Here is a 16,314-nt window from a genome sequence, read left to right on the forward strand (position 1 = left end):
GGCAGTTAAACATCTTAAGCGAGTTCCCTTAAGTCATTAGGACTTTGCACAATCCTAAAGCATTGGACTGTTATTCTTGCGAATAGTATTCATAAGCAGATACTTTGGACTACCAAGGGCTAAATTTTTCTTATTTCTTATTTTTCTTAACACAACCATTGGCCATTATCAGATCCAGGCCAATTATAAACTGGTCCACAATGTCTGCCTCCCAGATCACATGTTGCAAATGGGCTGGGCCAATCTTTATGCTCACACTTCCCCATTTCCTCACAGGGGCTGGGGTTCCATTTACCATCTCCATCTGAGATCAAGTGGCATCCCCAACCTGGGCCCCTTTCTTCCTGAACATGCCTACGATATCAGATCAAATAACAGTAATGTTTGATCCCGTATCTAGTATCCCTGTGCATTTCACCCCACCAACTTCGCAATAAATTGCCAAGCTCCTATTATTATAGTTCAATGGCCCAGATATAGGCACACCCTGTGGGGCCTCCCTTCCTCCCTCCAAGCTTTGCCCTTTCAGCTTGGTGGCACCTCGTTTCCCCGACCTGCTTCATTGTCTTTTGGCACTTGTGAACCTCTGTCCTGGCTTCCCTTGGCAAGATAGCAGTTCTCCCTTTTGTGGCCAATTTTGTCGCAGTGCCAGCATCGAAGTGGCACCTTGCCCTAAACACTTTGCCAATACCAATTGCCCTAGGTTTTTCCACCAAATCTAGGAACTCTTCTAACTGGCCTAAAACATTAGCTGCCCGGTCAGATGGTTCCATATCCCCATTCACATTAGAAAAGGGTGCATGCTTACCCACAAAGGTCTTCCTCATGAGGGGCTGCCTCCCACTCGAGCTGGTAGCTGTGTAGAACGCTTCTATCCCCGTGGCAACTTCTACTGCTTCTCGCAAGGTCTTTGGATGCCGCTCCATGATCTTCATGCGGAAGTCCACATCACTCTGCCCATCGAGGAACTGGTCCTTTGCCAGTGTCTCCTGCATCTCCTCACTGGCATCCCGGCATGCTATTCCCACCAGGCATCTCAACTCCTCAGCAAACTCTGGAAGGGCCTCTTCTTTCCTCCTCCTGTGACTCCTGAACTGAGTCCTGGCTAACTCAGATTGGTGCACAGCCCCAAACCCTAGGTCAAGGCTTTCACCAAGTTGGGGTAACTCTGCCTTTTCTCAGATGGGAGATTCTGCAAGACCACCAGGGCTGGGCTGCTAACGTTGGCTGCGAGGAATCCTCCTCTCTGTCCTTCATCCCAGCCATTTATTTGGGAGATTATTTCAAACTGGGAGAGATAGGCTTCCCAGGAGATTTTTCCATCACAGAGAGTGGGCTTCTGGACCACACCAACTGTAGTGACCAGCCCCCTTCTCTTGAGGCCCTTACGTGGAGCACATGGGGTACAAAAGGCTATGAGGGGAAACTCCGTACTGCCAGTTGCTAGCTGCTGGCCGCTCACCCAACGACTCATTCCCAAGGTGGGTTGGTACTCTTGCTTCACCTCCTGCAGCTGCCTCTCCAGTTCCCACAACTCTTTCTGGAGCTTTTCATTTTCATTTCTGTTGGCTAGTTCCAAGTTGGCTAAAGCTTTTTGGGTTTCGGCTACTGACTCAAACACCCTAGAGTCCAGGCTAAGCAGTTTCTCATCCACCTCATCAACTTTCTTCTGGAAGTCCCACATCTGGGTCTCCTGTCACTGCTGGTCCCCCTGGCGTTCTTGTTGCCTTTGCTGCTGGAACATTAATTTTATCTGTTCCAGGAGAATTGCTGTTTCTTTCTCCATTTTAACTCAGGCACACCTTGCTCCCAATGCATCTCCCAGGAAACTCAATCCCACTGCTAACACCAGTGTTGTGCGCTTCCCCAATCTCCAAGCGGTGAGATTCCAGGGGTCCCTGCGCTCATCCAGGGTTTGGTTTCCTTTGGGAAGAAGGTCAGCGGAGACTGCGGTGTCTTTATGAAATATGGTTTATTTGTTTACACACATTCCAACCTGAGGTTAAGATGGAGAGGATTCAAGGCATCAGCAGTCCAATATCCAGCTTTTCCATCTGGGTTGCAGGAGGCACCCCAAATGCCATGGTGCAGAGAGCCAGCCTCTCTGTCTGCCTGCCTGCCTGCCTGCAGTTACCAGCCTTTCTCTAGCCCCACTCAAAAAGCAAGCCTCTGCTGGGCTCCAGGAAGGGGGGGTATCCTCTCCTGAAGAGTTTCAATGACAAAAGGGTCTTCCTGGCCCATTCACCTCACCATTGCTAGGCAACTGATAGACCCATTATCCCAGCTGGCCAATCTATTTGTTTAACAAAGGGAATTCATCTGGCCAGCAGAGCCAGCCCCAAGGCATGGGATTCCAAATCAAAGGCTGGAAAGGGGACCCACAGGAATCATCCATCCCAACCCCCATGTTCGTAACAGTATATATGTGTCTTGCCCCACCTTACTCCCAGCCCCAGAGCTCAGGGCTTGCATGCATGGGGTCATCCCTTGCTATTTTCACAACTAGCTTGTGCTGTAGGTTAGACTGAGAAATAGACTGAGAAAGGAAAAGATTCATTTAAGTGAGCTTTTCGGTTACAAAGGGATCAGAACTCTTTTCATGCCCAGTACCAACAGCACCACATTGGCAATTTGATCTAAGGCAAAGGCTTAATGCAAGCCCCCGAACTTCTTTTTCCTGATAGAATTCAAGCCTGAGATGTGTAAAATGCTGGAAGGCAAAAAAGAATCACTGGAGAGCTGTTAAGGTTCCCCCTCTTTTTTTTCTTCTTTTAACAGCACACCTGGTCCTGCACTTTTAAAAGCAGCGTGACAACATTGCTTTAAAGGAATTAATCATTGTCCCAAGTGCTGTGAATGCTGGACTATACCGACTTCAGCAAAGGAGGGCCACTGTGGCATAGTGGTTAGAATACAGACTAAGATCTGGAAGACCAAATCGCCACTCAGCCATAAAGCTCACTGTGACCTTGGGCCAGTCACTCAGAGGGGTGTTGTGAGGCTACAATCTGAGACGGGGAAACAATGTACGCCATCTTCAGCTTCTTGGAACAAAGGTGGAATACAAACATTTGTTTATTTTATTATTAAATAAAGCCTGCCCCAAGATGTGTAGATGCCCTAGGCAGAAAACCTAAATACCATATGTACAGGATAACGAAGAGCTGCTAACTTTTGAGCTGCACCTTTAACAACAATGTGATTTGCAGCAATCAGCAAGTAGTAACATCATCCCTCCCCTACCATGCCCTGGAAAGCTTAATATAAGCAGCCAATTCCTGCAAAACTAGTTCCTGTTAGAGGCATAAGAACAGGTCAGCCAGGTTTTCCCCCAGCCAGTTAGCAACCGTGAGAGGTGCATTCCATCAGGAACTTCTTGAAAAGGATGGGGTGGTGGTGCCTTAGAAGAGTTCTAGTGCAGACAGTGCTTTTCTTTCTTGGCTTGAGTTGTAATGGTTGATTGGGGGGATGATTAAGTCCTAGCACAGAGTTGCCAACTGATCGATAAACAAAACGTACCAGGAAAAAGATCGACATGGCCTTGTAACATCAGCTTGATCCATAAATGTGACCAGGCAATGTTTTTAATATCATGCAGTGGTGTTATCACCTGCTAATTAGGCAGATGAAGCTGTCATGAAAAGTATGGGCACAGAGACTGGTTGAAAAGTTGACCTGAATGCTAGTGGAGTGTAATAGTCAGCAAAGTGTTGGGCTTGGGTGAAAAATTGCATTCAAATTCCCCATTCAGCTACGAAACTCATTGGGTGACTTTGAGCCAGCCACTCTATCTCTCAGACTAATCTACCTCACAGGGCTGTTGTGAGGACAACTGTGCTTGTATAGCTCCCATTCACTTCCATGGAGCATGCATGGGATGGATTGTACTCCATAGGCCAGATCCATTTTTGAATCAACTATCTGAAGCAGTCATCTCCCCTTACCTCATGGCAGTCCCTGGTCTTCATTTTGCACGCAGAGGAGACTTTAGGATAGCCCACGGGTGACTATTTCACAGATCCACGCCAAAGCCTCTCTCCAATGGCATGATTCAGTTTCTAAAGTCACATTCACCCCACCTTTCCTGATAGGTTGATTGACATCCTAGTGCAATCAGTACAGAGACAAACTAAAGGCCAGGAAGGCCAGGAACCATGGCTGTTTTTGCAGACCCTCAGCATATTCAGAAAATAATGACAGCATTCACACAGCCTCTCCCCCTGCCTCCTAATTAGAGTCTTATTGCTTTGCCCATTTCTTCCAGTTGTGCAGTGGCGAAAAGCATAAGAGTGGGCCTAGTCTAGAGGACAAAGATGGCTCCCCAAATGGAGATGGAATCTCTCAGGATGTCTTGTTCATAGCAGCTCATTGTCCTCTTTTTGTGACGCATACAAGTGCTCTCTCTCCTCAGGCTGCCACCTTTACATACAGCAGCCTTAAAACAGAAATTAAGCATATATATGCAGAGAATAAAATCCATTGTTGGATGGGAATAGGGGGGGCAGTGTTAATCAGCAAGACCTCTGTATCCAAGGTAATTGGTCCATGGATGTTCCATAAATATAACATCCAGCATGTAATGTTAGAAAGGTTGGCCACTCTGTTTATCTCTCTGTAAAATACACTATTTATATAAACATCTATTTATAGTGAAATCTTAATCATACACAAGTTTTTTAATTGCAGGGAGTTTATTGTTGGGCTTAAAAAAGACAGACATGGGGGAGCATTTACAAAGAACTTGGAAGTAACTAGTTACAAGTAACGAATTACTTGTAATTTATTACTTTTTTGAGTAAAGAGTGGGTAACTTCATTACATTTTGCTGGTAACAGAACGAGTAGTAACTTCATTACTCTTGAGGAGTAATTGTAATGTTTCCAGCATTACTTTTGCGCATTACTTGGGGGGGGGGAGCAGGGGAAGTCTTCTGCTCCTCTGATTTGTGAATAAAAATCATGTGCTTCAAATTGGGCTTCTGTGCAGCATTGTTCTTCCTTCATGCTCTGTGGGTGCTTAGGAGGCGACAAGGGAGGAGGTGGAGAGTGAGACGGAGTGGAGAAAACAATTGTTTAAAAATTGACAGGAGTGGAAGGAGAAAAGAGCTGGAGGCAATATATATATATATACAAAAATATGTGTGTTGGGGTATCATCATTGCTGGGGGTGGGATGAGGGGATGTGAGATTCTGTTATGCCATTCTGTTAATCTTATGGGGGGGAAATACTACTACCCTCTGTGTGTGTGTGTGTGTGATTTTCCTCTATTAGTGTATATATGGTAAGTGCTGTTTGTATAGGAGATACATGGTAAGTGGAGTGAAAGAGGAGGGGGGAGTGAATGGGCAGTAGAATGCTGGATGATTGGCTGAGGGTGGAGAAGGGCGGAGATTATAAATGGAAGGAGGACAGTTAAATCTGGGTGGATGTTAGTGGGTTGTTTTGGTGGGTTTAAGAGAGGAGATTGTGTGGAGAGTTGGTGGATGTGAGGTGGAGTGTGGACGTTAGAGGGTTGTTTGGTGGGTTTATGAGAGGAGAGTGTGGAGTTCGGATTAATACTGAGACCAGTACCTCAGGAATAGATGTAACCATATGCTTAAGTGCCTTTATAAAGTAATCTTTGTTATCTTTGTTATTTAATAAATATATTTGGTTTACCAAAGGCCTGATCCTTGGCTGGGGTTTCACAGACCAGAAGGGAGGGTAAGGTAAATACCAAGGCTGAAGAGTGACAAATGGTGGCAGCGGGGAAGGGAAATATAACACCACAAGTATTCAGAGCAAACCAGAATTATCTGCATTGATACAAAGGGAGTGGGACAGCTTGAGCACGCAGTCACAGAGGTAACCTGATTGAGAGAGACTCAGGCAGAGTCTCTGGGGATACTGGTTATAGAATGTGACTGGTGGTGCTGCCTAGCAGGGGGATCTGGTGAGGTCTATGCTAGAGCGGGGAGAGAAACCATAAAAAAGGACACTCCGGACTGGTGGAGTCCCTGGTGGTGCCTAGAGACAGGCAGTAACCATGAGCAGGTAGGAACCTGACAGGGAGAGCCAGGGAAGGGCATCACAGTGTGCGCTTATTATTAATGTTGTTTTAGGCTACTTAGATGTGCAGCAGCCAAAGCCACCACCTTGTAGGCAATTTTTTTAAAGTAACTGAAATGTAATTGTAGTGATTACTTTGGAGGAAAAGTAAAGTAATCAGTTACTTTCAGAGCAATTGTAATTGGAACAGTAGTTACTACTTTTGGGGGCCATGTAACTGTAACTGTAATTTATTACTTTTTAAAAGTAATCTTCCAAGCTCTGCATTTACATATGCAGTTTCTCACCTCTAGGCTGAAGTGGCACAGCCCCAACATAACTACATAGCATGTACAATGTAGTTCTTTAGCATAATTATATTTATTTGTAAATTACGTAAAGGTCGTCTATCGTTAAATAAAATGCATAAAATGTGGCTGTTCTAAACACGTGCCTTAGTTGTTAGTGATAGTGAATTAGGTTGGCCACCTTTTACCAAGACACCAGACATAGCTTTAAATCACCAGCTGTAGCCATTTCCTATCCGTTGGCTGCCTACACATCTTATCCACCCACCTTCCTCACCTGCTATGCAGCGTGCCTCTCCAGCATAAGAGACAGCAAGAGCACTGCACAAGCAGGTGGTAGTTCTTCTGGATTCATTATTGCAGAGTACAAGAACCAATTGGATCTCTATGCCATTAGCCCCACTCACATTTTACAGGCTGCATCACAGACCTGCTTCACTCACAAGGGAGTTGTGACACGGAACCAGATTTTAAAAGTAGCTTTGTGCATTAATCATGCACCAAATCTTGCAATCACTGTCATCATCATTAACATTTATATAATGCATTCAGTGCTCAAACCATTCACAAATGTTATCACAGAAATCTTTTACAACACCCTGAGAGGTAGGCCAGTTATTGTTATTATCTCTCTTCTCTTCCCTGTATTACAAATGTGGGGCTGAGGTTGAAAGCGGTTTGCCTAAGGACAGCTAGTGAATTTGCGGATGAGATAACTACAACTTTTTTATTGCATGTATATCCCACCTTTCCTCCAAGGAGCTCAAGATAGTCTACAATCTCCCTTCTGATTTTATCTCATAGCAACCCATTGAAAGGCAATTACTAGCCCAAGGTCACCTAGTGAGCTTCATGGCCGAGTGGGGATTTGAACCCTGTTCTCCCAGGTCCTAGTCCAACACTCCAACCACTACACCTCCCAGCTCTCTTATTCAGAGCTTGGAAAAGTTACTTTTTAAAACTACAACCCCCATCAGCCCCAGCCAGCATGGCCACTGGATTGGGCTGATGGGAGTTGTAGTTCAAAATGTAACTTTTCCAAGCTCTGCTCTTATTCTGTTTAAAATGGTTGGCTAGCAAGATACACAGCACTATGGCAGGCTGCAGGATATAAGAATGTGGAGCTGGAAGACATTAATATTTCAGAGACCTTTGAGGATGTTGCAAGCTGTCTTCATGGAGCATGCAGAAATGCATGGTCACCCAGGAGGTCCTGGTCAGAGGAGGCTTGGCCACCGACTGTTCAGGTCAGGTAGGCATATTCTGTTCCTATTGCAACTTTGTCCAAAGCGCCATACCTTATTAGTTCCCCATAAGAGCAAATGGCAGCGATTCATTTATCTGAAAGTAAAGGGGCACGTGCACTGGGGCGTTGCTAACAGTGTATCTGGTGCAAATGGAAAGTTTTATCCCTTTCAACTGCATTCTGGATTGCAGTCTATTTCCTTTGCCTAACAGATTGAAATAGGGCGACATCAGGCCTGGACGCAGCCCCCACCTTGCATATCACCCCCAACCCAAGGTTTGTTACTTGGAGCGATGGAGTCTTCGGTTTTTAAGAGCATGTCAAAAGCATGTTAGGAACGAGCTATTGTAGGTAGGGGTGTTTGTGTGTTATACCACCAATACAGGGAATCACTATTGAGGGCGGGGGTGAGGAACGTTGTACTGATGGATACAATTTGCATCTCCACTGTGATAGGCAACACCCGCATGTTGAAATGTTACTAAGTCCCTGATGCATAAATATTTCATTGTTATTTTCCCCCAAGATCAAAGGCCCAGTTTTATTTAGATCCTTGAAGGCGTCTTAAGCAGTAGAAGCGGGGGGGGGAAGAGTATAAGAAAAACTTGGGCAGTTTGGTTTAACCATCTTAAATCCAGAATTTGCAGGTGAAGAGAGGCTGAAACAGAGCTGCCCTCAAATGTATAGCTTGCATCTAGAGATTGAAACAGAGCTGCCCTCAAAGGTATAGCTTGAATCTACATCTTTATAGCACCTGTGGAGTTATGGTACAACTGGGTAATCTGCTGCTGTCACCTTCTGAGAATTAGAAGTCTCTCTTCTTGTACCCTCCCCTCCCCACAAACAAGGTTGTAGTCCTCATGGTTGCAGAGACACTTGGCAGTTTTGTGAGTATGCTCAAATGCAAGAGAGAGTATTGGCAATGTTTAGGGGTCTAGCATTGCTCTTTATCTTCTCTCCACCTGTTGGACTGCCTTCAAGTCGATCCAGACTTATGCCAACCCTATGAATAGGGTTTTCATGGTAACCGGTATTCAGAGGTGGTTTACCATTTCCTTCCTCTGAGGCTGAGAGGCAGTGACTGGCCCAAGGTCACCCAGTGAGCTTCATGGCTGTGTGGGGTCCTAGTCCAACACCTTAACCACTACACCACACTCTCTTCTCTCCACAACTACTGCTTTCTAGAATCAGCCATTCATTTCTTATTTGCCAAGGGAAGACAGGGCTGCATAGAAATCACATGAACCCAGAAGTGTTGGGACAAGGTTAAGAAAATGATTTGCACGTGATTGGGGTACTTTTGTTGCAGGGGGTCCTAAGCTGGGTTGGGTTCTGCAAAGGTTTGAGAGGCCATCCCTGACAGAAATGAAGGGATTTACCATAGCCGTACTCCATTTTCCTCTTGTGGCATTTTTCAAAGAAAAAAAAAGGCAAGGTATTTGAACATCCGACTTTTAGAAGCAAAATGAATTATTTTCATGCAGCGGTGATGAGCTGCAATAGCGTCTATCAAGTTGTCTTGCTGGGGTGGAAGATTCAGATCACACCCTCTCCTCTACCAGAGTCAAGCAGAAGCCTGTACTTTTATACTTTTATGTACACCGCCCAGAGAGCCTTTTTGCTTAGGGCGGTATATAAATTAAATAAAATAAATAAATTAAATAAATACAACAGCTCTGCCAGGTCACTGGTAGAGCATGCACTTTGCAGACAATAAAAGTCTCTGTTTCAATCTCTGACATCTCCACTAAAAGACTCATGCAAGCCTTATGTTGTTTTTGTCTAGGAATGGCTCAGCTTGCTGGGATGAAGTCTGACAACTCCGGTCAAAGTGCAAGTTCTTTCCAAAATGAAAGCATGAGGGGAAAAGTAGTTGCCAGGCTCTGCAGACAGACCTGTAAAGTCAGGTGTTCATTGGGGCCACAAGCACAGACAAGAGCCCACTGCCCCAAGAGTACCATCTTCCTCGTTTTACGCAGAACGTGTTCTTCAACCTTGGGTCCCCTGATGTCGTTGGACTACAACTCCCATCATCCCCATCCAGCTCAGCCAATAGCCAAGGATGATGGGAGTTGTAGTTCAACCACATCTGGGGACTCAAGATCGAAGAACAGTGACATACAGCATCTGAAAAGTTTGGGGAGCAGCATGAGAAAATCCTTGCCTCTTCCAGATTAAAAAGGGCTATAAGAGCACCCAAAATGCTGGTGGGTGTCAAAGGAACCCAGAGAAGAGGTGAAGAACCAGAGTTACTCTGTTTTTGTGAGGTGCCTCAACGCCCCACAAGCATGGGTTCCCTCTCCCTGTGATAGAAAATGAGCCACAGCTCAGTGGTAGAGCATCTGCTTTGTCAGTAGAAGGTCCCAGATTCAGTCCCCGACATCTCCAGGTAGTGATGAGAATGCCCCCTGCTGAAACCCTGGAGAGCCACTGCCAGCCAGTGCAGGCAATACTGAGCTAGATAGACCTATGGTCTGACTCGGTATAAGGCAGCTTCCTGTGTTACCACCCCCCCCCGGCTCTTGTCATTTCAGCAATAAGGATCAACTGCAGGGGCAACTGTGAAAATTTGCAGAGGGTGGGTGGGGACGGGCACAGACTGTAGTCAAAAACCCGAGTGTTAAGTTAGCTAAGGTGTTGCCGCCGCCTCTCTGGCTCATCTCAGCAAGCAAAACGCTTCCTGAGCTTATTGGGACCCACACACCCCTCACCCCCAAGACAGCAGCATACTCCTTGCCATGAATCCAGAACACTGAGGCTGCTCAGGCAAAAAAGGAGGGAATTCAGCCCCATTTTGCCCCATCTCTTCAAACAAGGACAACACAGAGCTAGAGCCAGTCAAAAATCAATGTTTGCATTATCAGTTGCTCAACAATTACAGCCTTGTACAAGTCATTGATACATAAATAAAACACGCACGCTACCCCCACCCAAAAGGAAAAAAAAGTGCAGCTGGAACCTTGAATGAGCCCAAGAGTTCCCCTCCTGGAGACAAAAGCTTCGATCCACTTGGGTTCAGTCCCACCCAGAGGTAGGGAATCAGCGCAAATATATATCTATATATCTATAGTATTTTACTCTTTTTTTATTAACAGCAGCAACAGCTGGATAGAGCTGGGGCAGAAGAAAATTCAGGGCTGAGCATGCAAGATGGGATGTGTGGAAGAAGAGAGCCAGGAGGCCATAAATGAATCAGGAGGAAGAGACCAGAAGATTAGAGGTGTAGCTTTTGAAGAGAGTGGGATGAAGGCAGAGAGGTTTAAGAGGAAGTTATATATCCCCAGAACCATGTTATTTTCAAGGAGGAAGCTTGAAATGGCTCTTTACCATGGCAGGAATACCTCCCACTCAGCTTCGTAGGTTCTCTGTTATTTCAGACTGGAGCACACAACCTTTCCTGGAGTCAATGCTGGTTTGCGTTTTTTTAAAGCAACCATCTTAGGAACCAAGTTGCAGTTTGCCCTCCAGCCCACTAGGAGTGCTCCCGCAGAAAAGCCATCTCAACCATTGCTTCTTACAGATAGAAGATAATCAGCAGCATGCGTGTGACAGGAGAAGCAAATCTGTTTTGAGATGGGGTGGGGAGCAGAGGGAGGCTTGAGTGAGGCAGCCAATGAAGGGAGGCAGTTGAAGGACAAACTGTTTGCTGTGCTAAGGAAGGAGAAAGACAGCTAGCTGGAGAGGATTAAACGCCTCCCTGAAGCAAAACAAGGCTAAGATAAGTGATCCACCAGGAGAGAGGCAGAAGGTGTCAATATCCCTCCCCCCCCCACCTCCCTGTGCCAGTAGTACAGTGGAGGGCCAAGTGAAGGGTGTGGATATCACAGGATGGAACTGAGCTCAGATGGCATCATCCAGGGCAGGCTCAGTGTTGGGGGACGGGACGCACTCCTTGCTCAGACGGACAATCTCTTGGGACAGCACTTCCAAATCCTGGACAGGGTGAGAGAAAGGGGGCGGGAGAAACAAGTGAGGTAAGGCCATGGGGAGGAATGTATTTTGTCAAAGGACAAGCCTGATCAACGCAAGTCAAGTTTACATTGTGCTTTTGCTCAGGATAATGGTCAGGGCTGCCAACTACCTCTAAAACAGTGTTCTGCCATGTGTCACCCTGCCCTGCCCTGCGACTGGCCACATGGGCTTGGCTCCATTCATCCTGTTTGGGGTGGGAGGTGGGGCAGTATTTTTCAAAAGAAAAAGTTGGCAACCCTAAGCATGGAAGCGCAGGCACAAATTCAAGTTTGGTAGAGGAAGAATATTCACTCATTTGGTTCCCTGCCTCATATTGGAAATGTAACTGATGTAGCCAAGGGCAAAAATTGACACCCTTTCCAAAGAGCAAACCCCCCCTTTCCCAGCCAGTGCCCATCAATGAGATGATTTGTGACAACAGGCGGGATTTAAATGTTATAAATACATTCATTATCCAGTTACAAGCTGCTTATTGATAATCATTGGCCTTGAGTTCAAAGGAAAAGTCTGGAAAGCAAAAAAACCAAGAATGAACTAAGTGTAGATGTTGATAACAAAAGAGCTCATCTTAAATACAAGCAACCTGCTATCTTAAGCCTCTCAGAGCACATTCCCTTGATTATAGCATGCCCTGGAGAGTTCTGCTCCCCAGGGAGCCTGCCCCATCCACCCTCAGGGTACCTCTGCACAGAGTCTTCTGTAGCCGCCACCACACCTGCAGCCTCCTTTCCCAGATGCACAGTGTTCCCTAGAGGCCGCCACGCAGATCACCCAGACTACTTAATCTGCACCTCGACCCTACACCACCACCCCTCATGCACTCCATATATGCAAATTTCTGCCCCCCCGCTGCCCCCCCACCTTGTGCCTCTGACAGCCCCATCCTCTATCTCTAGGATAGCATCCCTCCTCTGCCCCACACTGACTGTTCCTTAGCAGCCCCAACCTTGAAGTCCGTCCTCTGAAGCAGCTCCACCCCGAATCCATCCCCACCTTAGATGCAGCTATAAATAGCCTCCTCTTTCCGCTGACATCACTTTTCCGTCCCCTTGTTCCATTAGGACGTTGGAAGGATCAGATTTTACATCAAGCTAACACTGAAAAAAACCAATATACTGCAAAGTCTTTCTCTGGGGCGGGCTCTCTCCCCTGCTCTCTAGCCTGTGCACACGCTCTAGTGATTAAAACGGGTGAGCACAAGAACTGCCTCACAGGATCAGATTTAAGGTCCACGTAGCCCAGCCTTCTGTTTTCTAACACCAGCCAGGCAGATGCCTCTGGGAAAACTCATAAAAGCAGGGCATTAAGGCTGACGGTATCAACTGGTATTTGGAGGTATACTGCCTCTGAACATGGAGGCTCCATTTAGGTATAGTGGCCGTTGCTAGTGCATTGGCAGACCCATCTTCCATGAATTTATCTGATCCTATAAAACCAAACAAACAAAAGGTAAGCTGCTCTGAGCTTTCTGAAAGGAAGAGCAGAATAGAAGCATAACAAATACGCCCAAGGAGGAGGAAAAAGAAGAGAGAACCCTTTCAGTATGGTCAGGACTTCTATATATACTGTCCATCATCCTTGCATGAGATTCTGAATGGCCGGTCTTGTTTCTGGGCTCTTGCCTGCTTATTCTTCCACCATGTTACATAGCATCAGAACATTCATGGGCTTAAGAGCGCAAGGGCTGGGGAGGCAGCCTTTGTTTTCTTCTTCCCCATTTTTCTGGAGTTAGGGGGGGCTGGGAGGGATGACATCCAGGAAGCAGCCCCCCCCCCCCGGCAATGCCACTGCGATAGGCCAGAACAGACACATCCTCCAAGGCTGCGGAGATGATTTCTTCCTTGAGCTGTTTTGTTCTGTTTGGCTGCTCAGCCTCAGAGGCAGCTGCACCACGGCCCAGGGAGCAGACTCCCTCTCTAGCTTGGGGTGCTCACCCACTTGTGTCACAGGGAGAAGGCTTCAGAATCAGCAGGTTGTTGGCAGAAGGAGGCGGCAGCAGCAGCAGCAGCGGCTCCTGGCAGCTGAAGGTCACCCCAGCTTTTAATGTGGAAGGAAACCGGCTACTCCCTTAGATGCCATTTGGTGCTAGGAGCCAGGCTCGCGCTTGCCTCTGTCCCCCCAGCAGTCACAGGCTGAGACCATGGACGAAAACTAGAGGAATGGGGGGACAGCTGTAGAAGCCCTTGCTTCCGTGCACCCTGGCCTCACAACAGGAGCATGTGGAAAAAGCTGCCATGATCTCAGGAGCCAACCCTGACCCCCAGACGAGAGGCAGGCCACCTATCCTTATTCACTTACCATTACAGCATTTCCGGGGGGGGGGAGGGAGGAGATCTCCCCACTCAGCCCCATTTCCTGCAGTGGTGGAGCTGCTTCAACAGGGGCTCCCCCTCTGTCTGTTCTCTTCAAGCTCCCAACTGCTCCTTTGTAGGAGCCTCACGCCTGGCACCACATATGCTGTCAAGTGTAGTTTGCGGGGAATGCCCTCCCATATTTGCCACCCCCTCTCTAATTACCCAAAGCCCTTAAAGCCCTCACTTTTGCAGGTGTCTTTTCAGCTGCAACAGGCTTCTCTCCTTAACCCCACCATTCTGCTGCTGTGTGTTAGCCCCGCACCCTCCGTGGACCTTGCACCCCACCCAGTTTCTGCCAGTCCCTGGGGAGCTCCTCCAATAAGGCTTCCTCTCCTGACCACATGTAAGGTATGGTTGCCAACTGTTCCCCCCCCCCAAATATATGATGCTACCTCTGGCTACGTGCCTCTGAGCATGTGCAGTCCTTCAATAGTTTATTATAATAGTAGTAGTAGTAGTAGTAGTAGTAGTAGTAGTAAATAGTAATGATTAGAGATGAGAAGGCCCAGGAAAAAAAGCTGGAAATAGTCAAGGAGAGAAAAAGTTCTTCCTGTTTTTCCCCAACATTTTATGTTCCCCGCCCCTGCCCCCGAAGAAATGAGAAAGAATGGTTCCCTGCCCCCTCCAACTTTTTCCGGTATTTTTCTGGGCCTTCACATCTCTGTGGTGGTGAGGATAATAATGGATCTAGGGGCAAAGTCTCTCTAATCGCTTGCAAATGCAACTTTCCACTCCCTTGCCTGCCATGGTGCCCAGCATCTGAGCAGGAAAGGCTTGGGCTTCCTGCTGGGCAGATGGGCACCCCTGCATACGTACCTATGTGCTGCCTTGCCAAATGAAAAGCAGTCTTCTGCCACTTCCTGTGCAAGACTCCTCCTGGTGGCACCATGTATTCACACATTCACAGTGCAGGCAAGTGCACTGCACCAAAATGCAGGCCACCTTTGTGTAATGCTTTAGGGTACAAGTGTGGGCTCCGACATGCTCACACATGCACACTAAGAATAAAACAACTCAACTGGACCTTACTTCTACCAGACAGAGGATGAAGTTCTGGCTAGTTATCAACACCATCTCAGCCCACCCGTCTTCTCCCCAGATCCTTAAGCTCTAATCTTATGTACCTTGTGAAACCTTGTGCTTTGGGAGAAAATATGCTCTTTCAAGGCCCCTTCCTGAAGTCCACCTGCATGGATGGACACTCCTACTAAGAACTGAGCCCACCCACTTTCTTCAATGGCATGTGCTTGGGATAATGTCAAAGCATTTTAATGATCACTTCTAGGTTCCAGCTGAACACAGATATTTAGAGGGTGACCAAGGCAAGGCAATTTGGGATTGCTCCAGAAACACATGGAGGTAAAGAAACTGCCTTTACTTACACCGTGATCCTATACAACGTAAACGTGCCTTCAGTACTAGAAGTTCAAGGCTGGCTATCTCTCTGTTTTCTTTTCTTAGCTCTGTGGTTCTCCAGGAACAGGCTCTTATCTCTAGTATCTTCCAGTAAGATCCTTTCCCAGCCACACATTCCACCAAGGCTCTGCCCACAAACCTTCTGTAAGTGCATGTTTTTGGTCAGCTGCTCCTCTAGCATGTTCTGAAGCTTCTTGTTCATCTCGCGCAGGTTCTCATCTCCAGGCTTCACCAGGTCCCGCAAGACGCTGCTCAGGCTGCTACGATCAACCTGCCCGTGGGCCCCCGAGACATCTGCCGTCAGAAAGAAAAAGAGTCACAAAGGGACAGACAGAGAGAGAGAGTTGTGATTGGATGGGTGTCTCAGGCTTAGTTCTCAGAAGGGAGGCAAACCTCTGCCTGGGCTGTACCATTTGAGAGGGCAGAAGGGGGTTTATACAACCAGATGCTCCTTAATACAAAAAGAAATCTCTGCACACAGAAAACTACCACGTCAGGGAAAGGACTCATCTAGAATCCTTCTCCCTGAGAACTAGCTTTCTATGCTGAGGAATATTCAGTGATGTACTTCACCCACCCACCCATGTTAAAGTGCTTTTTATTGTTACTGTTTTTCATATGATTTTGTTTGTTTATTGCTTATTGTAAGCTACCCTGGGAGCCCATCGGCCAAAAGGAAGGAATAGGAGAAACAAATAGCATAAAACATCCTTGAGGAAAATTATTTCCCTTTCTCTTGCCAGGTCCTCCTTTCCTTGAACAATCTCAGCCAATCAGGGCTCATGTGGCAAACAATAGGCAATGCCACATAAGCCAATCAGATTTGCTTATGTGACCATGTTAAGAAGCCAATTCAGAGCAAAGGCAGGAAGTATTCCCTGAATAAGTGTTCTGCATTGCAAACAGTATCACCCTTGTTTGCAGGCCTCCTTCCTGGAAAAATCACCAAAATAAGGAGTGTCTTTTCCAGAGGCAGAATCTGTTCTGGAAC

General features: G+C 46.9%; 1 protein-coding gene across 4 annotated transcripts in view; it reads right to left on the reverse strand.

Moving 5' to 3' along the window:
- Positions 1–10,414: 10,414 nt before the first annotated feature.
- The window catches only part of GRIPAP1 (GRIP1 associated protein 1), a 57,886-nt gene continuing 51,986 nt past the window's right edge, over positions 10,415–16,314 (reverse strand). For all 4 annotated transcript variants that reach the window (XM_061614268.1, XM_061614266.1, XM_061614267.1 and 1 more), the window contains 2 exons: positions 15,463–15,617; positions 10,415–11,514 (listed from right to left, as the gene is read on the reverse strand). In XM_061614268.1, the coding sequence (XP_061470252.1) occupies positions 11,422–11,514; positions 15,463–15,617 (248 nt within the window). In that variant the 3' untranslated portion in view covers positions 10,415–11,421. The remainder of the gene's footprint in view (positions 11,515–15,462; positions 15,618–16,314) is intronic.

The sequence above is a fragment of the Rhineura floridana genome, chromosome 3, assembly GCF_030035675.1.
Source record: "Rhineura floridana isolate rRhiFlo1 chromosome 3, rRhiFlo1.hap2, whole genome shotgun sequence".
Lineage (NCBI taxonomy): Eukaryota > Metazoa > Chordata > Lepidosauria > Squamata > Rhineuridae > Rhineura > Rhineura floridana.